The 23,105-nt window shown below is 33.9% G+C and overlaps 1 protein-coding gene across 1 annotated transcript; it reads right to left on the bottom strand.

The window, feature by feature from the left end:
• Positions 1–4,975: 4,975 nt before the first annotated feature.
• On the bottom strand, positions 4,976–7,522 carry LOC120416708 (apyrase-like). Its single transcript, XM_039578525.2, has 3 exons — positions 6,258–7,522; positions 5,880–6,204; positions 4,976–5,818 (listed from the first exon to the last, which is right to left on the bottom strand). The coding sequence occupies exons 1-3, from the start codon at positions 7,462–7,464 to the stop codon at positions 5,674–5,676; spliced, it is 1,677 nt and encodes a 558-aa protein (XP_039434459.1). The 5' UTR covers positions 7,465–7,522; the 3' UTR covers positions 4,976–5,673.
• Positions 7,523–23,105: the final 15,583 nt, after the last annotated feature.

Genomic DNA, 23,105 nt, shown 5'->3' with positions numbered 1-23,105 from the left:
TAAAATTTGTAAAATTTGTAAAATTTGTAAATTTTGTCAATTTTGTCAATTTTGTCAATTTTGTCAATTTTGTCAATTTTGTCAATTTTGTCAATTTTGTCAATTTTGTCAATTTTGTCAATTTTGTCATTTTTGTCAATTTTGTCAATTTTGTCAATTTTGTAAAATTTGTAAAATTTGTAAAATTTGTAAAATTTGTAAAATTTGTAAAATTTGTAAAATTTGTAAAATTTGTAAAATTTGTAAAATTTGTAAAATTTGTAAAATTTGTAAAATTTGTAAAATTTGTAAAATTTGTAAAATTTGTAAATTTTGTCAATTTTGTCAATTTTGTCAATTTTGTCAATTTTGTCAATTTTGTCAATTTTGTCAATTTTGTCAATTTTGTCAATTTTGTCATTTTTGTCAATTTTGTCAATTTTGTCAATTTTGTCAATTTTGTCATTTTTTTCAATTTTGTCAATTTTGTCAATTTTGTCAATTTTGTCAATTTTGTCAATTTTGTCAAATTTGTCAAATTTGTCAAATTTGTCAAATTTGTCAAATTTGTCAATTTTGTCAATTTTGTCAATTTTGTCAATTTTGTCAATTTTGTCAATTTTGTCAATTTTGTCAATTTTGTCAATTTTGTCAATTTTGTCAATTTTGTCAATTTTGTCAATTTTGTCAATTTTGTCAATTTTGTCAATTTTGTCAATTTTGTCAATTTTGTCAATTTTGTCAATTTTGTCAATTTTGTCAATTTTGTCAATTTTGTCAATTTTGTAAATTTTGTCAATTTTGTCAATTTTTTCAATTTTGTCAATTTTGTCAATTTTGTCAATTTTGTCAATTTTGTCAATTTTGTCAATTTTGTCAATTTTGTCAATTTTGTCAATTTTGTCAATTTTGTCTATCTTGTCAATCTTGTCAATCTTTTCAATTTTGTCAATTTTGTAAATTTTGTCAATTTTGTCAATTTTGTCAATTTTGTCAATTTTGTCAATTTTTTCATTTTTGTCAATTTTGTCAATTTTGTCAATTTTGTCAATTTTGTCAATTTTGTCAATTTTGTCAATTTTGTCAATTTTGTCAATTTTGTCAATATTGTCAATTTTGTCAATTTTGTCAATTTTGTCAATTTTGTCAATTTTGTCAATTTTGTCAATTTTGTCAATCTTGTCAATTTTGTCAATCTTGTCAATCTTGTCAATTTTGTCAATTTTGTCAATTTTGTCAATTTTTCAATTTTGTCAATTTTGTCAATTTTGTCAATTTTGTCAATCTTGTCAATCTTTTCAATTTTGTCAATTTTGTAAATTTTGTCAATTTTGTCAATTTTGTCAATTTTGTCAATTTTGTCAATTTTGTCAATTTTGTCAATTTTGTCAATTTTGTCAATTTTGTCAATTTTGTCAATTTTGTCAATTTTGTCAATTTTGTCAATTTTGTCAATTTTGTCAATTTTGTCAATTTTGTCAATTTTGTCAATTTTGTCAATTTTGTCAAATTTGGCAATTTTGTCAATTTTGTCAATTTTGTCAATTTTGTCAATCTTGTCAATCTTGTCAATTTTGTCAATTTTGTCAATTTTGTCAATTTTGTCAATTTTGTCAATTTTGTCAATTTGGTCAATTTGGTCAATTTTGTCAATTTTGTCAATTTTGTCAATTTTGTCAATTTTGTCAATTTTGTCAATTTTGTCAATTTTGTCAATTTTGTCAATTTTGTCAATTTTGTCAATTTGGTCAATTTTGTCAATTTTGTCAATTTTGTCAATTTTGTCAATTTTGTCAATTTTGTCAATTTTGTCAATTTTGTCAATTTTGTCAATCTTGTCAATTTTGTCAATCTTGTCAATCTTGTCAATTTTGTCAATTTTGTCAATTTTGTCAATTTTTCAATTTTTCAATTTTGTCAATTTTGTCAATTTTGTCAATTTTGTCAATCTTGTCAATCTTTTCAATTTTGTCAATTTTGTAAATTTTGTCAATTTTGTCAATTTTGTCAATTTTGTCAATTTTGTCAATTTTGTCAATTTTGTCAATTTTGTCAATTTTGTCAATTTTGTCAATTTTGTCAATTTTGTCAATTTTGTCAATTTTGTCAATTTTGTCAATTTTGTCAATTTTGTCAATTTTGTCAAATTTGGCAATTTTGTCAATTTTGTCAATTTTGTCAATTTTGTCAATCTTGTCAATCTTGTCAATTTTGTCAATTTTGTCAATTTTGTCAATTTTGTCAATTTTGTCAATTTTGTCAATTTGGTCAATTTGGTCAATTTTGTCAATTTTGTCAATTTTGTCAATTTTGTCAATTTTGTCAATTTTGTCAATTTTGTCAATTTTGTCAATTTTGTCAATTTTGTCAATTTTGTCAATTTTGTCAATTTTGTCAATTTTGTCAATTTTGTCAATTTTGTCAATTTTGTCAATTTTGTCAATTTTGTCAAATTGGCAATTTGGCAATTTTGGTCATTGTGGTAATTTTGGTAATTTTGGTAATTTTGGTAATTTTGGTAATTTTGGTTATTTTTTTCATTTTGGTCATTTTGGTCATTTTGGTCATTTTGGTCATTTTGGTCATTTTGGTCATTTTGGTCATTTTGGTCATTTTGGTCATTTTGGTCATTTTGGTCATTTTGGTCATTTTGGTCATTTGGGTCATTTTGGTCATTTTGGTCATTTTGGTCATTTTGGTCATTTTGGTCATTTTGGTAATTTTGGTCATTTTGGTCATTTTGGTCATTTTGGTCATTTTGGTCATTTTGATCATTTTGGTCATTTTGGTCATTTTGGTCATTTTGGTCATTTTGGTCATTTTGGTCATTTTGGTCATTCTGGTCATTTTGGTCATTTTGGTCATTTTGGTCATTTTGGTCATTTTGGTCATTTTGGTCATTTTGGTCATTTTGGTCATTTTGGTCATTTTGGTCATTTTGGTCATTTTGGTCATTTTGGTCATTCTGGTCATTTTGGTCATTTTGGTCATTTTGGTCATTTTGGCCATTTTGAGCATTTTGAGCATTTTGATCATTTGGTCATTTGGTCATTTTGATCATTTTGGTAATTTTGGCCATTTTGGTCACTTTGGTCATTTTGGCCATTTTGAGCATTTTGATCATTTGGTTATTTGGGCATTTTGAGCATTTTGATCATTTTGATCATTTTGGTCATTTTAATCATTTTGGTCATTTTGGTCATTTTGGTCATTTTGGTCATTTTGGTCATTTTGGTCATTTTGGTCATTTTGGTCATTTTGGTCATTTTGGTCATTTTGGTCATTTTGGTCATTTTGAGCATTTTGAGCATTTTGATCATTTAGTCATTTGGTCATTTTGATCATTTTGGTCATTTTGGTCATTTTGGTCATTTTGGTCATTTTGGCCATTTTGGTCATTTGGGTCATATTGGTCATTTTGGTCATTTTGAGCATTTTGAGCATTTTGAGCATTTTGGTCGTTTTGGTCGTTTTGGTCATTTTGGTCATTTTGAGCATTTTGAGCATTTTGATCATTTTGGTCGTTTTGGTCGTTTTGGTCATTTTGGTCATTTTGAGCATTTTGAGCATTTTGAGCATTTTGATCATTTTGGTCTTTTTGGTCATTTTGGTCATTTTGGTCATTTTGGTCATTTTGGTCATTCTGGTCATTTTGGTCATTTTGATCATTTTGGTCATTTTGAGCATTTTAAGCATTTTGATCATTTTTGGTCACTTCGGTATTTTTTTTTTCATTTCGATCATTTTTGTAATTTTAATCGTTTTGGTCATGTTGATCTTTTTGGTCATCCAGGTAATTTCTGTCAGTTCTGGTCATTTTGGAATTTTTTGCAGTTTGGTTTGATCTTAATAATTGTTTATCAACTTCTTTAAAAACTTTCCGAATGCTATTTTCAAATATTAAAAACAAGGTAATAAATTTGACCCTTAAAACTTCAAATAAACCTCTCCAAACCAATTGCTTTTTCACAACGTACTTAAATTTGAATCACTCTCCATCGAAGGTCCCCCCCTTTTTTGCAATGTTCGTCTTCCCAGCTCGCACGAAGAAAGTCAGGAGCTCCTCAAATGTGCAATTGCGCCCGCCCCTTTTCCCCCCAAACCATGCTCCCACGCCATAAAACCCATAGACAAGTCTATATCCGGACGGCAGATCCTGCCTGGATTGCGGCCCCACTTTCGCCACATCTCGCCTACTAGAACGAGCGAGATAAAAGCCCTCTTCTTGAATTTTCGGCATGGAAATGAGAGCGAAGAAAAAAAAGAGTGAAAGTGGTTCGTTGAGTGGTGAAAGGTAAGCTTTCTCTGCTGTGAAAGAGGCTGGCAAGCGGGGGGGGGGGGAGTGAGGGGTAAAATTAAACAGTGTTTTCACCCTCTGCCTCCGTTTGCGCGCCCCCTTTCGGCAAGTGGGTTCCGTTGCCGGATTTTCCCGTGTGTCTGTCGTGCAATTTTCACCCAGGCGAAAACTTTATTAAATTAAATTTTATTAAATTAAACTGTATCCGTGTTATACAATAAAGATGAGGTTGCCGGCGCCAGGAGTTCTAGGCTTCTGAGGTGGGTTTTTCCTGTGGAGAAAGAAGGGGTGGAGGCACCGCTTTCGAAACTATAAAATTAAATGTAGAATTTAAAACATTTAAACACTCGGTTTACCGATCTTCGTTTCGTAACCATGGTGAACATTGGAGAAAGGGAAGGGTTGTTAGTGGTGGGTGGATTAAGGAAGGGGTGGATAAGCAGATTTTTGAAACTTGTTTCGTCCACCCTCTGCTACCTTAGATGTTATGGGCTGGGGTGAGGACATAAACAAAAGAGACACTGAAATCTCTAGGTTTTCCCAAACCATGAAGAGGATTAGTGTGTGCTTATTAGTTGTTGTGCAACACTTTTAGTTTCCTAGTTGCTCCCTCAAAAGAGCAAGATTTCAAGTCGTTGAAAGAGGGATAAGCCAGCAAAAATTGCTCTAGAAAAAAACTACCCCCTTTTGATCGTAAAGTAGGCCCTGCTTTAATTAAAACACCCTTAATTTTCAAATAAATTCAATAACAGTGTTATTGCCTTCTCTGGTTTCGCCTCTTGAGCTTGTTCCGGTTGTTAGTCGGAAAACTGTTCGTATTTGTTCTCGGAAACCGACTTTTCCACCGCGTTCAACGATCCAAGTAGGCCAGGAAAAGTCAACTCCACATCCTATGCCAACCAGTTCAGAATAACTCGAATTTACCCGCCCTAAAATAGCTCGCTCCACGACCCGAGAGTTTTCGCAAAAAGTTGAATCGTGTTATTCATAGACCATTGCCAGTCGCTGCCGGTTGCAACTGACTGGGAGCAAAACATACGTTTTACAATTCATATTAACATATTACGAACATTTCCCCTGCCCCCCTTTCTGCCACCTTTTGTGGTAAAGTTGGGTGCAAATTTTCCGCGTTTTCCGCAACCCGTTTTGCAGCGACCCAACATTTGCACCATTTTGAATTCCGTTCACACATCAATTCGTGCTTTTGCCTGGTGAAGCTAACCTCACTTTACGATTTTCTGGGCTGGCTGGAAACACGCCAGTAGGCGGTGGAACGTCGCTGGTAATGTCGCACACGCTGCGGGAAAGTTTTTGTGTCGCAGGTTGGAGGTCAATAGGGTTATTTTGAATCGTTTTAATTCCAGATAAAATTTTCATTTGTATTGTTGCTCTAAAGTTTATGATTTAAGGCATTTTTGAATTTCTTCAGTTGATAATTGTGCGTTTCTTATTTGGATTCTATTCTCAGAAAGTGACTCTTCATTGAACCCATTGTTAGCACCAAAGTATAATTGCAGAAGTTCTGAATCAATAGGCCCTCGTCTGAAACAAATAAAAAAAGGTTTGAACTACTTTACAGAACATCAGCAAGCCATGACTCAACTCTTCAACTGCAACTCCTTCAAACATGTCGAATCCATCGCCTCCTTTGACGATGTAGGAATTGGTAACAACAACATACTCCTGATTGACATCCAAAAATTGATATCCGTCGCCAACTTTGATAAAAATCATAGTTTTACTGCCATCGAATTTGCTATAATCAACGGCTGCTTTGATGCCTGCAACCTGCAGTAAGTTACGTTTGCATCTTCTATTCATCCAAGATCCAAACTCGATCGCTTTTTCGAGCGTTTTACCGGGGATTTTTATCACACTGGCGTAAGTGCTGAAGGGTAGGGCGTTCATTATTTGTCCAGAAGTTAAATCTGAAATTATATCATTGAAATCATCTGACTATGATTAAAATGTAAAAATTTACTTCCAACTTGCAACGAGTTCCTGAAGGTTCCCGCGTGAATAAATGCAATCTTTGGTGGATTGGTTCGATTTTTAAAGTACCAGAGGTAAGCGTCAGCTAGAGTGGATCCAATTTTACACTCCTTTTCACGACAATCGTTGTCTAGGTCAACCTTTGTTTCGCCAACTACGATTGAAGACTTCTCAGCTACAACCTTCTTCCACTTTTGTAGTTCTGCGTCAATTTTGGAATCTTTCTCAACTGTAGAATCTTGATAGACAGGATTCCCCTCAAATTCAACAACTTCCCCTTTCTCATCAAATTCCAAGTCAACATTTCCAACGTACAACCCATGACACAGCGCTTGAACGATCAGCACCCGGTGACCCCCACTGCTGTTGACAACCAACGGGTACCGTCCATAAACGTCGTGACCACTTGGTGCCTTCTCCCCATTCCACAACAAAGTATGCGAGTGTCCTCCAACGATCACATCAATATCGTCGCCTACTTGTTCCGCAATCAACCGATCGTCCACAATTCCACAGTGAGACAGGACTACTACGATCTCAACGCCTGCTTGTTTCAACTCTTTCGACTGCTCACGAACAGTTTCAACACTGTTGCGGAATTTGATTGGCGCTGTTGAACTCAGTTTATCCGTTCCATCGAAGATCACCCCAATAATGCCAACCTGTTTACCTCCAACGTTGATCACAAATGGTTCACGCTTGACTAAATCTTTAATTCTAGTAACATTTTCAGACTGGTCACCCTCTGGAATTACCAAGTTCGACACCAGTACAGGAGTCACCCCCTTAGTAGCCTCCAAAAAGGGCACCAACCCAGCAATGGTGTCATCAAACTCGTGATTTCCCAAAACCATCGCATGAGCTCCCAGCAAGTTCATAAAGTGCTGGCTAACGTTCCACTTGAGCAGGTTGTACCAAACCGTGCCCTGGAAGACATCGCCGGCGTTCAGGATCAAGTGATTCGGATTGTCGGCTTTTAGTGTTTTGATTGTTGTGGCGAGCCTGGCGATTCCTCCGACGCAGTCGCTTCCTTCGCATGGTTTTGATTTGGGCGTGATTTCGTCGTACATTGCGTGAAGATCGTTGAAGTGGATGATCTTCAGTTTGAACGAGTTGGTTGACGGTTTTTGTTGATTAGCAGATGAGTTATAAATTACTGTTAGAAAAAATGCACAAGTTATAATTTTTTGCAGCATTTTGAACCAATTTTGAAATATGAACTGCCGTGAAAAAAATATTTCCAACTGACTATCTTCTAACGATAAACTCAACTATGGACTGTGGGAATAATATCCCATACAAGTGCTGCATTACTTATTTACTAAGCTGAGTAAATCTTTCACACTGTGATTTATTGAAGACAGATCTATATGCAATGCATGACAATTTGTTTTTCTATTAATTTCTGTAGAGAATTTGAGCAAGTGTTGGTTAGACGATGAGGGCCTCGTGGCGCGGTGGTTAGCGGCTTCGGCTGCCGATCCCTAAGTTGCTATGGGGCGCGGGTTCAATCCCCGCCTTATCCTCCTGGCCTTCTATCGGATGGGGAAGTAAAACGTCGGTCCATTTGCGTAAAAGAGGTTTTGGGTGACTAACCACACATAACCGTCGTTAAAGTGGATTGCTTTGCTTTTTTTTTATTAGACGATGAACGGAATCATATCAAATACTTGCAATAATATGATTTGCAGTATTTTGAAATATATTTTATTTTAAATTTACTTCAATTAATAGCATTTTTAAAATCATTTTCAATTAGCTTTTTATTTGATTTTTCACAAATCGTTTATTTTATTATCTGAAAACATACAATTTAAAATAATATTGCAATTAGTTAGTTTCAAATCATTATTTAAGAGGTTGCTGATATGGCAAGTACCATGACTTTTTCAATATAAAGTTTTTTTTTTCAAATTGTTCGGTATGTTTTAGGGGTCAAATCCCACATCTTATGAACCATATATAAGTCCGAACAAAAATTTCGCCTCCTAATTATGATTTTATGAAAAATATGATTTTTGGAAATAAAAAAAAATTACCACTTATGAAAAAAATTAAGGTAGGGTATAATCAAGTTTTGTAACGAAAAGAAATTAACGTTTTTTTTTTTTTAATATATTTATTATTTAACAAAAGAAGATAGCTCAGCCACAAATCACAGGATTTTTGAAAATAAAAAAAAACTTTTGCAAAATTTTGCGATCCTACCTAAAAAAATATTTTCAAAATTTTAAAATCCAGCTAATGTTAAAATGAATAAAATTATTATTTCCCGGGAAATCGAACAATTTCGCAAATGTTATGTTATTTAACATAAATTAATAAATAAATGTTTGAAAAAACAAAGTCTCACTTAGAAAAATCATATTATTACCAATTCTAATACTTTGCAAAGCTAAACTACAAATTGTTCGATTTTTTAATGTCCAAAAACGCATTTTTTTATCAGCAAAAAAAAAAAACATTTTTGTAAATGGACACGATTCTTAAATAAACAAAAATATGATTTCATTAATTAAGCTAAAAGTTGTTTGAACTTAAAAATTATGCATTCTATAAAAAAATAAATAAATTGTATAGTACTTTTCGGTTGTCAATTTGATTTTAATTTAGAATTCAACCCATTTTTTTGTTGAAATTTTCTTTTTGTATAAATAAAATCATATCTTTGGATTTGGAAAAAATGTTTTTTCTTGTGTTAAAAACATAATTTTCAAATCAGGAAACATTTTTCCGTGTTTTTTTTCTGATTAGTCCTCATCAATACCGAAAATTTATTCAAAAGATTTCAAATTTTTAATGTTGTATTTGGACTTGTATGGGTGAACCAATTACACAAAACGGTTTCTTTGGTCATAGGAGATGTCCCCACAAAGTTTGAGATACATAAAAATACAAGAAAAAAATTCACGAGATCTGCTAATTACTAAAAGAATTGCTCTAATCAGATCTGCCAAACACTCTTCAATGAAATTGTTCAGTGAATCGACTGTATCCTCGCTTAAGTTTTGGTTCCGTGTAATTGTTCAACTCAAAATTCAAAACAGTGTCCAAAAGTTTTATTATTCAACACAAGTACTAAAATGTTAACTTTTTAGCACTCAATAAGTTTTTGATGACCATCAGTTGGCCATTCCGTCACCATAAAATAACAGGAAAAGTGAGTATATTCAAAATTTAATTGCAAAATTAAAATGAGAAGATACTTTCAAATTATAAGTTAATAAAATTGTTCATGAAACTGTTTGTAGTTTTTCAATTTTACATAAAATATTTATTATTGTAAACGGTTTTATATTTATAAAATCAGTCGAACTAAATTCGTTTCTATTCGATGCTGAACTCAACGAATCCATGATTTTTGTGAGTTGGACACAAATAATTTCCAGAATTCATTGCATTTACGTATATTTTTGTTGTTACTTAAAATATTTTTTAAGAATCCTATGATAGAGATTGCACCCAAGTAACATTTTTTTTCAGGAGTTCTACAAGAGCTCTTCAAGATAGCTTCGGCATAGCAGTTTGGACCGCGGTAGGATAAAACTCTCTTCAAGTACTCTTCCAAACTCCTGAAGAAGTTTTGAAGAGAATTTTATCCTACCACGGTCCAAACTGCTATGCTGAAGCTATCTTAAAGAGCTCTTGTAGAACTCCTGGAAAAAAATGTTACTTGGGTTAGCTGATTGAAAAACAGATCAAATTTAGTTGTATTCAAAATAAAATGTTCTCTTAAGGTTCTTAACATTCTAAGAGTCGAATGAACTAAAAAAGTTTAAAATGATATTGTTAGTCCATCTTAAACGAAAAAAAATCTTTTACAAATAAAATATCTGCAAAACATAGATTTAAATAAATCAAATTATAGCTCTAATGATCAACAATAAAAAATATGCATTATTGAATTTTCCCTGTTCAATATCTCGTTTCGAAGCAAATGTAATAAAAATAATTCGAATATCTGCTACGCCTCAATTTTCTTCCAATCGCCATCATATCGAGAGAAGAATTTCTCCACCGCCATCCAATCGAATCGAGATCAAAGTCTGCGCTTCCCGCTGGACCATCAATTTTAGCCAAGCACAAAATCTCGCCACCGCAACCGGTTCCTCCAGCAGTAATTAGATTTGCCTAGGCAATAAATCCCGGATTAGTGGATTTGCCCCCACTCTTTCTCTCCCATAAAAAAGATCCCCTTCGAAAAAACCCACGAATCAATCTAGGCTAAATCAACGCTTGATCGACTCGGAACAAAAAAAAATCTTCCTTCTCCTCCCTCTCGAAACAACATTTTCCACGCCGGAGTGGAAAAAAATAATAATAATCATCAGCAGCATCATCACCATCACCATAATCACCCTCGTTGTCGACCAACGGCAACGGGAGGAGGAGGTTGGAGGGAAGAGGAACATTTTCCAGGCCCAAATTGGATTCGCTTTCTTCTCGTGCAGTCACGCGTGAATTTCGGCGGCTGCGGCGCGACGCCACCACTGGGATGATGATTATAATAATTTTGCACCCGCATCCCGTTCCGAGCTCAAAAAGGGCCCAAACTTCGCCCGGAACCATCCACGTGGAGCGGCCAAAGCTCTGAGCTGGCGAAACGAATTAATTTTTACCAATTTTGGGTGGCCTCTTTAAACGCACGGGGTGACGACTCGAAAATTGAGGGTATTTCCGGTGCGGGAGAAGATCTCGTTATTGTGCTTCAGGTGCGACTTTTTAGAGGGTGTTGCAGGAAGGAAGTGACAAGGAGGTACCAATTTAACCTGATATCAGCTGCATTGGGTTTGATTCTGATAATATTCTTATACTTTTTTTTTGAAATTTTCATTAAAAATCAATACAATAACATATGAATTCCCGACATCCAAACATTAACATCCCTCTCAAGTTCAGGAAACGAGTCCAATTTGCGATTCTAATTCCGCCCAACGCCGAAACCAATTTTCTCCCAGTTCCATAACTGTCGCGTGATCTCTCTCGCGGCTGACTGTCGTTGGCACCAACCAGCAGAGCAGATTTGTTCCACCTAATTGAATCGTATAACCCCACAATTTTCCTAATCGCACCTTCCACCAACCAGCAGAGAAGGTGACACCTTCATACACATGGTGAAGGAATGGTGGGGGAAGCTAATCAGTAATAGCAATAACAAAAGCAATAATCATCATATTCATCACCTTGCGTTGGCGTTGAACTCAGCGATGACGAGGACGACTTCAATCTTCCCTAATCGCGTTTGCCGGAAGGAAAATTGTTTTTTCCTGCTCTCTTTCTTGAAAAGGAAAAACGTCCCGGTTTGAATCTTGGGCTGCAAGCCCACCATTATCTTCATATTATTGCAAGCTTGCACAAGCACATGCGTTCAGCGTTGGATTTTCTTTGGAGTGGAAACGGAAAATTTGAGTATTTTGGGGAAATTGCCACATGATTGAAGCAATAACAGGATGATGATAATAATTTGACACTGATGGTGAAGGGAAGAAAAGTTGTTATGATAATTTTACTTTTATTGATATTAATCAAGATTATTCTCATTTGTTAAATTAATTTGATCCAAATAATTTGTTTTCCTATTATTAAGTAGTTCTAAGCGATTTCGTATAGTAACCTCTTCTTTTTTTGTATTTTTTTTATTTGGATGAAACTTTGTCAATACTTTGTCCTATGCCAGAAGAAGCCAAATAGTATCATTAGTTTTAACCAACAAAATTTCCATGCCATTTCCATTGGCTGGTATGTAAATGTATGAAATTCTTATTCTTGATAAAGGCTTGATTTAAAGTAACTTTTTAGGCTAATGCAAATATATTTGAAATGTTTGTTTAAACAAACCCGGAAAATCAGGAAGAAAAAAATATTTTTTTTAAATGCTTCAAAATTTTAACGAAACTTTGAGTGCAATCTGCTGCAAACAATGTGAAAAGGCATTTCCCTGCGTTTATAATCATTTCGGATATGTTAACTCTTTACTGCCCAATTATTTGTTCGAAAATTTGTATTTTTCCCATGTTTAGGAGGTCATTTTGAGCAACTTTTTTCTACGATAAAGTTTACTTCTCTGGTTTTATGTTTATCTTGTTTCATTTTTAGTATTTTAATTTCCATTTATCATGTTTAGTTTATGTTTGTTTTTGATAGTATTTGGCATATTCTACCAGCTTCTATCATTACTTTTTGTATCTAGTTTTTGAATGTTTTTACAGTCACTTTTTCAAATTATTGCTTGTTTTTCACATTTTCTGCTCTAGAATGAAACCATTATCATTTAAACTGTAAAAAAATGTGAAGAGGCATAGTCTGGGACACTACAAAAATTAATGCATTTTTCTTTTAACTTAAAATATAGGAAATGTTAGTAAAACCCACAGCCACAGTTAAACTTCCAACCCTAAATTTTTCTATAATTGTAAGAGTTTTTCTTTTCAACGCTTTTTAAAGATTGAAAATTGGATGAAAAATTGATTTTTGTCAAATTTTTAGATCGAAGCCAGGGTTGGTTTGTAGAGGCTTAAAATTTGTTTAAAAATATTTTCAATTTAAATGATTTTATTATGTACTGCACAAAAGTATTGTCTTGCTTAAATTTTTTTTGACAAAACTTACATTTTTTAAAACCAGTTATTGCAAATAAACTGTACTAGTGAATGATGAATTTCCCACATTTTTAAATTGAAATAAAACAATTTGCGGCATGTATTTTGTAAATAAATAAAATAAATGAATATTTTTTTATATTGTATAAATTAAATCAGTGTTATCAATAGATTTTTTTTAATATTAGCTGTTTATCAAGTTTAAAATCAATAATATACGTAAATATAATACCCAGTCTCTTTAAAAATATAACATTGGAAAAATATTACAACTAAATTTTAAAATTATTTTCCCATATAAGGCAAATTGTTGTTGATAAATGCAGAGCAAAAAATTGATATTATAAAGTTCTTGTCGAATACAAAGTATTCAACTGTTCATATTTTTTCACAATCAAATCTGAATTTCTATACCAAACATAAAGTTTTTTAAGTCGGGAAAACCGGGAAAAATATAAATGATTTCGGGATTCGGAATTTTTGGTTTTGGAAAAAATCCCGGCAGTTTTGTCCCGGGAATTCCCCTACTTTTGAGTTATAGTGCACGATGCTGCATAAACTGTTTCCAAAGATTGATTTTTCGAAAACATAAATTGTGATTTATAAAATTATCTAACTTCGAATTGAAAAGTAAATTGGGTCGTTGCAAATATTTTTCAAAGTTCAAAGTCGGCCCAACAAATAAGGGGGCAAACAAATATTTTCTCAAAAATGATTGAAAATCAACTGGGCAAAACTGAAATTCATTTGAAGCACTTTTTTGTTTAACGGTGCACATCTACCAGAGCTTTTGCACTCAGATTATTGTTACAGATATTTTGGTATTTTCAAAACTACGGGTACTCTCGAAATATTTTTTTATTCATCCCCTGAAATACTGTCTACAAAGTGATTTACAACAAAGTTTGACTATTTTTACAATCACATTGTTGCAGGATTGGGTCCGTAAGTTTGACAATTTTGGAATAAGAAGACAACAACTTCCTTCGTTGCTGTGCACCCTTAAATGTTAATGTTTATACCTCGACTTGTAATATATTTTTTTTCTGTCCTCCCCCTCGACTTTGTCCATAGTCGAAGGTCATAAACTTCAAAAATATTTGCAATAGCCTATCTATATTTTTTAAATGATTTTTAAATGATCAGAAATTTAAACATGTTTCATATATGAGCAATTCTCTAGGAAATCGGTCTTTTTTCTTCAATTTTAATTTTTGTATTTTTTAATCCGACTGAAACTTTTTTGGTGCCTTCGGTATGCCCAAAGAAGCCATTTTGCATCATTAGTTTGTCCATATAATTTTCCATACAAATTTGGCAGCTGTCCATACAAAAATGATATGTGATATTTCAAAAATCTGTATCTTTTGAAGGAATTTTTTGATCGATTTGGTGTCTTCGGCAAAGTTGTAGGTATGGATATGGACTACACTGGAAAAAAATGATACACGGTAAAAAAAATTTGGTGATTTTTTTATTTAACTTTTTATCACTAAAACTTGATTTGCAAAAAAACACTATTTTTATTTTTTTTATTTTTTGATATGTTTTAGAGGACATAAAATGCCAACTTTTCAGAAATTTTCAGGTTGTGCAAAAAATCTTTGAGCGAGTTATGAATTTTTTAATCAATACTGATTTTTTCAAAAAATCGAAATATTGGTCGCAAAAATGTTTCAACATCATTTTTCGATGTAAAATCAAATTTGCAATCGAAAAGTACTTTAGTAAAATTTTGATAAAGTGCACCGTTTTCAAGATAAATCCATATTTAGGTGACTTTTTTGAAAATAGTCGCAGTTTTTCATTTTTTTAAATTAGTGCACATGTTTGCACACTTTTGGAAAAAATATTTTTGAAAAGCTGAGAAAATTCTCTATATTTTGCTTCTTCGGACTTTGTTGATACGATCTTTAGTTGCTGAGATATTGCAATGCAAAGGTTTAAAAACAGGAAAATTGATGTTTTCTAAGTCTCACCCAAACAACCCACCATTTTCTAATGTCGATATCTCAGCAACTAATGGTCCGATTTTCAATGTTAATATATGAAACATTTGTGAAATTTTCCGATCTTTTCGAAAACAATATTTTCAAAATTTTCAAATCAAGACTAACATTTCAAAAGGGCCAAACATTCAATATTACGCCCTTTTAAAATGTTAGTCTTGGTTTAAAAATTTTGAAAATATTGTTTTTGAAAAGATCGGAAAATTTCACAAATGTTTCATATATTAACATTGAAAATCGGACTATTAGTTGCTGACATATCGACATTTAAAAATGGTGGGCTGTTTGGGTGAGACTTAGAAAACATCAATTTTCCTGTTTTTAAACCTTTGCATTGCAATATCTCAGCAACTAAAGATCGTATCAACAAAGTCCGAAGAAGCAAAATATAGAGAATTTTCTCAGCTTTTCAAAAATATTTTTTCCAAAAGTGTGCAAACATGTGCACTAATTTAAAAAAATGAAAAACTGCGACTATTTTCAAAAAAGTCACCTAAATATGGATTTATCTTGAAAACGGTGCACTTTATCAAAATTTTACTAAAGTACTTTTCGATTGCAAATTTGATTTTACATCGAAAAATGAAGTTGAAAAATTTTTGCGACCAATATTTCGATTTTTTGAAAAAATCAGTATTGATTAAAAAATTCATAACTCGCTCAAAGATTTTTTGCACAACCTGAAAATTTCTGAAAAGTTGGCATTTTATGTCCTCTAAAACATATCAAAAAATAAAAAAAAATAAAAATAGTGTTTTTTTGCAAATCAAGTTTATGTGATAAAAAGTTAAATAAAAAAATCACCAAATTTTTTTTACCGTGTATCATTTTTTTCCAGTGTAGTCCGTATCCATACCTACAACTTTGCCGAAGACACCAAATCGATCAAAAAATTCCTTCAAAAGATACAGATTTTTAAATTTTCAAACATCATTTTTGTATGGACAGCTGCCAAATTTGTATGGAAAATTATATGGACAAACTAATGATGCAAAATGGCTTCTTTGGGCATACCAAAGCCACCAAAAAAGTTTCAGTCGGATTAAAAAATACAAAAAAAATCGAATGACCGAAATCCTAGAGAACTGCTCATATATAAAATAATGTGTGAAGGAAAACTGAAAAAAAATCATGAAAATAGGACATTTGTTCTGAGATACAGCCTAACAAATCGACAAAACGAGTTTTTTTTAAGTGTCCTGTATTAGCCTGTAATTTTCACTTTTTAATCATGCATAACATTTGAACAGGTCTTTAGACTCTATTTGAAAATTATTGTTATTTAAGAAATCAGAACATTTCGTAAAAGTTTCATGTTTTAACTATGCATTTGTTTGAACTTATTTCTCAGCTTTTCATAAAAAAAATCGGTGAGGCTTCCATAAAAAAGCATTCCAAAAAGTATAACCTAATTGTGAATATAATTTCAAAATGGTGGACTTTATCAAAAAACTGGTGAAGTACTTTTCGATTGCAACTGTGATAATGCCTTTAATAATATTTTTGAAATTTTTATATCACATTTTCGATATTTTTCATTTTATTAGATGCTAATCTCTCGAACCCGATCTTGCTCCATCATGCACTATGCCTCAAAAGTTGCCTTTTTCAATAAAAAAACAATATCTAAAAACTATGTATTTTGGAATCTGTTTTTTTTTTTTCGTGTACCTTAAGTCATAACCGAAATCTTCAATTTTGCCGAAGACACCAAATCGATCAAAAAAATCTTTCTCAAGATACATAAATATGGACTAAGAATCAAACAACAAATTTCAAAATCGCTAATAAAGTTGTATGTTTTATGCTTGAATCAACATTCGAAAAAGATTTTTTTTTTCTTTTGACTTGGCAGATATTTTTACAAATTCTGCCCTGGGTGTTAGGAAAAGCACACATTTATAAACAAAATACTTACACATTAAAAAAAAATGCAGTCAACCGAAAATTATATTAAGGATTGTCCAATTACTGGATCTATTGACCTCTGTCAGTCTCCAGCTGTCTGCCGCGCCATTTTAGGCCCCCAACAGGGTGCGAGCCCTGTTTTTCAGCTTTGTCAGACTTTTTTCGGAGTTATTGGAGGTTACAGTCGGAAGGAGATTCTCTTCCCTTGAGGACACCGTGAGTGATTTTGCTTGTTCGCGTCCAACCATCCCCTTTTGGCCCTTCATACGACAGTAATTTGAAGATGCTCCTTTTAAGTCTGAGCCACTGTAATTCTAGGCAACCGCTACATAGGTCATCCTTGTAGCCCTGTTGGTTATCACATCAAATCAAATCAAATCAAAATCAACCGAAAATTATATTAAAAATATATTTCACCTTATAAATTTAATCAAAATCATAAAATCAAATTATTCGCTCTACATCATTACCTTGGCGTTCTCGATTGCGTGATTCCTACTCGAAACTAGGTGTCCGGCTTGATTGTTGAGGCAATTGCAAACCTCTTTTTACACCTAAGCTTCCATCCACCCCGGGTTTCGAACTGACGACCTTTGGATTGTTAGTCCAACTGCCTACCAGCGACTCCACCGAGGCAGGACCCAGGGAGACGACTCCTACACCTGGACTGAGCTAACGACCTAACCTTTTTTAGGTTAGTCCAGGGCCAACATTTACTTCCCGTCCGACAGAATGCGTGATCAGACAAATCTCGTCTCGAAAAATGCCACCGGGACCGTCTGGGATCGAACCCAGGCCGACTGGGTGAGAGGCAACCACGCTTACCCCTACACCACGGTTCCCGGTTATATAAATTTAATATTCATTTTAATTATTCAGTTTTGATTGATTGTTCAATTTAAATGGCCATCCTTTAAAAATATAATTAAAAAAAGTATAATCAGATCCTCCCCAATATTACGTAAAGTGTTGAAAGAATTTAATTTCAGCATCTCTCACTCATTAAACCACTTTTGGAATGTACTTCACCTTCCAGCAAACTTACCTCACTGCCTCGCAACAGGAGAAGAAATTATTTAAATTGTATTGCAACCTCTTGGCGACAGTTTACAAGTTTGGCCGGGAAAAGCCTCCCCAGGAAAAACCTTCCCCCCTAAATAGTTTACCGAGGTGAGTTTTGCTGTGGCCCAAGATTAAACAAATGTAGTTTTGATCCTTTTCCTGGGAGAGAGAAGAGGCACACTTTATAATCCGGGCAAGTACATTAAATTTATCACCGCTTAATGGGTTTGTCACAGTGTTAAGAATGCAGATAAATTCCGGCCCGTAATCACACTCTCGGTGGCGTTAACGACACTTGTTTTGGGGTTCGCAATTGTTTTGGTATTCAAGTGTGGTTTTTCGTCCGGGGTACAGAAAATAGTCTTGGTCCATCACCTTCGTCCGGCTCCGTCCTAATCAAGAAGTGACTTGGATTACATTCGACCCCTCTTCTCTGAGGGGCAATTCACTGGTGGCTCATCACCTTCTTTCATCAGTTTCAGATGATGTTTTGGATTCCCTAGAGGGGGTAACCCCTCCAAGAAGCAGATGTAATTGAGCTCGTTTCGAAAGGGAAAAAAAGTTTTCGTTTGTTTCAAGTGAAGTAACATATTCCAAAAAATAATCCAAATTTCAATGCTAATTTTTACAATTTCAAAACTCCAACTAACTAAAAAATAATTCACAAAATGTTGAAGCTACTCCATCGTACAGCTATTGATAAAATGCATGTGCCAAATTCCGAAAATACCTTTGCCTTTCCATCACTCCAAGCAAAGCCGGACTGCATGAACCATTTCGTCCATTTAGAGGGACCTGCCAACCAACCACGTTGGGGGGGAACCAAACCAATAAAACACAAAAGCGTTGGGAAAATATTGGAGACCGACAATCCCTCTCGAACGGTGCTGCTGCTAGTTCGGTCAGTTGGTTTGGAATGTCGACTGGATTGACTCGATGGATGGATTGGGGTTTTTTAGGAGGGGTTTTGTTTGGTTGAGCCTCGGGTTGAGCTCTCCGGGGTTTGGAGGGTTGACCTCTGGGTGTGAATTTGTGAGGTTTTTGTTATAAATGTTGGTGAGTCGATATGTATGCGTGAAGATATGTCTAAAACGTCTGATTAGGAAGTCCATTTTTCGAGACATTAGATTTTCCACGATGAGGAAGACAAAACACTTGTTGGACTTGTTCAAGAAAGTCCTGCTGCCATTAAAAGCTCAAAATCCTTGTTTTTATTTCATCAAGTGTCCATGTCCCAAACCGAATCGTAAGCTATCGATACTTGAACAGAGCAATCAGCTTAATCCCGGCTCATTCCCATCACCATTTGGCGTTGGTTGTTACAGCCTCACACAACGCACCCAGACCATAAAGAGCTTATCCTATTTAATAAGGAAACACATCCAACTTTTAGAGACCACACAGCCTGTGAAAACACCGCATTCAAATCGACTTGAACGTCCGACCAACCAAAAGCCAGAGAGAGCTGGCCGTTATCGAGAAGGCAAATGTTATTACAACCAGCCCGAACAGCCAGGCTTGCCCATTGAAGCGTCTCTTCCTGTGAGCAATTCTCCACGAAATCGGTCTTTTTTTTTCTAATTTTAGTTTTTGTATTTTTTAATCCGGCTGAAACTTTTTTGGTGCCTTCGGTATGCCCAATGAAGCCATTTTGCATCATTAGTTTGTCCATATAATTTTCCATACAAATTTGGCAGCTGTCCATACAAAAATGATGTATGAAAATTCAAAAATCTGTATCTTTTGAAGGAATTTTTTAATCGATTTGGTGTCTTCGGCAAAGTTGTAGGTATGGATACGGACCACACTGGAAAAAAATGATACATGGTAAAACAAATTTTGTGATTTTTTATTTAACTTTTTATCACTAAAACTTGATTTGCAAAAAAAACACTATTTTTAATTTTTTTTATTTTTTGATATGTTTTAGAGGACATAAAATGCCAACTTTTCAGAAATTTCCAGGTTGTGCAAAAAATCATTGACCGAGTTATGAATTTTTTAATCAATACTGATTTTTTCAAAAAATCGAAATATTGGTCGCAAAAATTTTTCAACTTCATTTTTCGATGTAAAATCAAATTTGCAATCAAAAAGTACTTTAGTAAAATTTTGATAAAGTGCACCGTTTTCAAGTTAAGTCCATATTTAGGTGACTTTTTTGAAAATAGTCGCAGTTTTTCATTTTTTCAAATTAGTGCACATATTTGCACACTCTTGAAAAAAATATTTTTGAAAAGCTGAGAAAATTCTCTATATTTTGCTTCTTCGGACTATGTTGATACGACCTTCAGTTGCTGAGATATTGCAATGCAAAGGTTTAAAAACAGGAAAATTGATGTTTTTTAAGTCTCACCCAAACAACCCACCATTTTTTAATGTCGATATCTCAGCAACTAATGGTCCGATTTTCAATGTTAATATATGAAACATTTGTGAAATTTTTCGTTCTTTTCGAAAACAATATTTTCAAATCAAGACTAATATCACAAAAGGGCCAAACATTCAATATTACGCCCATTTAAAATGTTAGTCTTGATTTGAAAATATTGTTTTCGAAAAGAACGAAAAATTTCACAAATGTTTCATATATTAACATTGAAAATCGGACCATTAGTTGCTGAGATATCGACATTAAAAAATGGTGGGTTGTTTGGGTGAGACTTAAAAAACATCAATTTTCCTGTTTTTAAACCTTTGCATTGCAATATCTCAGCAACTAAAGGTCGTATCAACAAAGTCCGAAGAAGCAAAATATAGAGAATTTTCTCAGCTTTTCAAAAATATTTTTTTCAAAAGTGTGCAAACATGTGCACTAATTTGAAAAAATGAAAAACTGCGACTATTTTCAAAAAAGTCACCTAAATATGGACTTAACTTGAAAACGGTGCACTTTATCAAAATTTTACTAAAGTACTTTTTGATTGCAAATTTGATTTTACATCGAAAAATGAAGTTGAAAAATTTTTGCGACCAATATTTCGATTTTTTGAAAAAATTAGTATTGATTAAAAAATTCATAACTCGCTCAAAGATTTTTTGCACAACCTGGAAATTTCTGAAAAGTTGGCATTTTATGTCCTCTAAAACATATCAAAAAATAACAATAATTAAAAATAGTGTTTTTATGCAAATCAAGTTTTAGTGATAAAAAGTTAAATAAAAAATCACAAAATTTGTTTTACCATGTATCATTTTTTTCCAGTGTAGTCCGTATCCATACCTACAACTTTGCCGAAGACACCAAATCGATAAAAAATTGCTTCAAAAGATACAGATTTTTGAATTTTCATACATCATTTTTGTATGGAAAGCTGCCAAATTTGTATGGAAAATTATATGGACAAACTAATGATGCAAAATGGCTTCATTGGGCATACCGAAGGCACCAAAAAAGTTTCAGCCGGATTAAAAAATACAAAAAAAATCGAATGACCGAAATCCTAGAGAACTGCTCCTGTAGGATGTTCTGGGAGTTGGAAAAGTGCCTCTTAACTCGCTGTGAAAAGTGCAAACAAAAGACGATGTTGAGCTTGGGGGATAGTTTGAGGAAAGAAAAACGAACGAGCGAAGCTCGATGAAGTCATCAGAATTTATGATCCCAGAAAGGATGCTCTTTTTTAATCCATCATTCTGGACGGTTGCAGCTCTGATGAAGTGGGTTAATCAATGACCGGACCTAATGGTGGCAAAAAGTAAGCTTGTTTCTTGTCGGAATGTGTTTTCAGGATCAACTGTTGAAACTTCTACAGAACCAACTCGACAAAGAGCCACCAGCAGCTTGAGTGCAATCAAATCGAATCTTGATAATGATGATGATTGGCAACTACTCTCCCTCGAAGCTCCAGCTCTCTATTTCATCTTCACAACCCTCCGGAGGATTCTCGTTGCGGAGCGTCTATTTCTCTAATCTAGCCGAGTGAACCAGACTATCTCGTTGATTATTCTCCAGTGGCCAGCAGTCGGCGGTCGGCGCCCTAGAGAACTTCTGCGTTTTTCCCTGGTGGGAGGTGAATTTGGTCAGCCACCAAACAAAAAACAATACCAGTGCTGGTCCGATTGACCCCGAGCTGTTTCCGCTGGAATCCAAATTAAGAGAAACACTCGAGCCTGTTTTGGCTTGTGTTCGATAGGGGAGAGTGACCAACTTTTGATCTCAAACGAAATATCAGCAAAAGTGGAAGTGAATTCAGTTCAAATTACGTCAACACTACCCTAAAGGCCAATTGACCAGCCCGTACACAACGCCGAACCGGTGGTCGACAACGTGTTTTTCGTGTGTATTTTAGGGGGGAGGTGGTCCAGCTCACCTGCGAATTTAGGCCGGTTCGTGTGTGTGCCACCATTGTGTTGGCATTGCCTTCGAGGGGTGGGTCGGAAAAACTATAGTGACGAAAGTACGTGATCTGGTTACCGGAGCTGCAAAATAGGGCTGCAGGGCGAAACAAAAAAGAAGTCCGTAGGATGCGGCATTTAACGGAGACTTCTGGCAGGTTTTTTTTTTGCTAGGCTATTGAGCCTTCATAGGAACGGCCAACTTGGATGGTAGTTGGTATCGATTGACTGGAATTGGCCGAAAATTAGACAATGGTGTCGAAATGGATTAGTGATGGAGATATGTGAGGGTTGCGTAAACTTTTTCAAAACAACTCCATCTCCTGATGGGCTTCAATCTGAAAATATCTAAACAATCCATTGCTATTTTTTTTTATTCAAAGAAGGTAGAAAAATGTAGAAGTTTCGTTGCCTTCATTTCAAAATCTTTTTTTTATATTCTAGCAAATTTTTTGATACATTTTTGAAGAGTGATCGACACCAAATTTAAATAACTTTCGAAAAACAAGATCTATGAAAAAAAAATATTTGTGAAACAAAATTTCAAAAAATATTTTGAAAGACGCAAAATCAAATTTGCAATCGGAATTGCTGAAATGAATTTAAACATTTTTTGATAAAGTACACCGTTTACAAGTTATTTGTATTTGATATTATTATTTATTTTTTTGCAATTATAAAAATGCAACAATTGATGGATTCATTCTTGAATACTGCACGGAGAAAAAAGAGTTCCTAAAATCGTGAACAAGCGTTCATGAAAATGGAAACCACGAACAACGTGTTCTAATTTCATGGTACGTTTTTAAAAATCGTACCATGGGATTTGAACACTTTGTTCGAGGTTCCCATTTTCATGAACGCTTGTTCACGATTTTGGTACCGTAAAACGTAAAACGGGGTGACTTTGATAGCCGGGGTGAC

This window comes from Culex pipiens, chromosome 2, assembly GCF_016801865.2.
Source record: "Culex pipiens pallens isolate TS chromosome 2, TS_CPP_V2, whole genome shotgun sequence".
Lineage (NCBI taxonomy): Eukaryota > Metazoa > Arthropoda > Insecta > Diptera > Culicidae > Culex > Culex pipiens.
Note: the sequence above shows the minus strand (reverse complement) of the source record. Positions and strands in the feature narration are given on the sequence as shown.

Coding starts and splice junctions, on each gene's coding strand:
- LOC120416708 (XM_039578525.2), bottom strand. CDS start 7,464: ATGCTGCAAAAAATTATAACTTGTGCATTTTTTCTAACAGTAATTTAT. Junction 6,205..6,257: donor GAACTCGTTGCAAGTTGGAA/GTAAATTTTTAC, acceptor ATATAATTTCAG/ATTTAACTTCTGGACAAATA. Junction 5,819..5,879: donor GAAGGAGTTGCAGTTGAAGA/GTTGAGTCATGG, acceptor TATTTGTTTCAG/ACGAGGGCCTATTGATTCAG.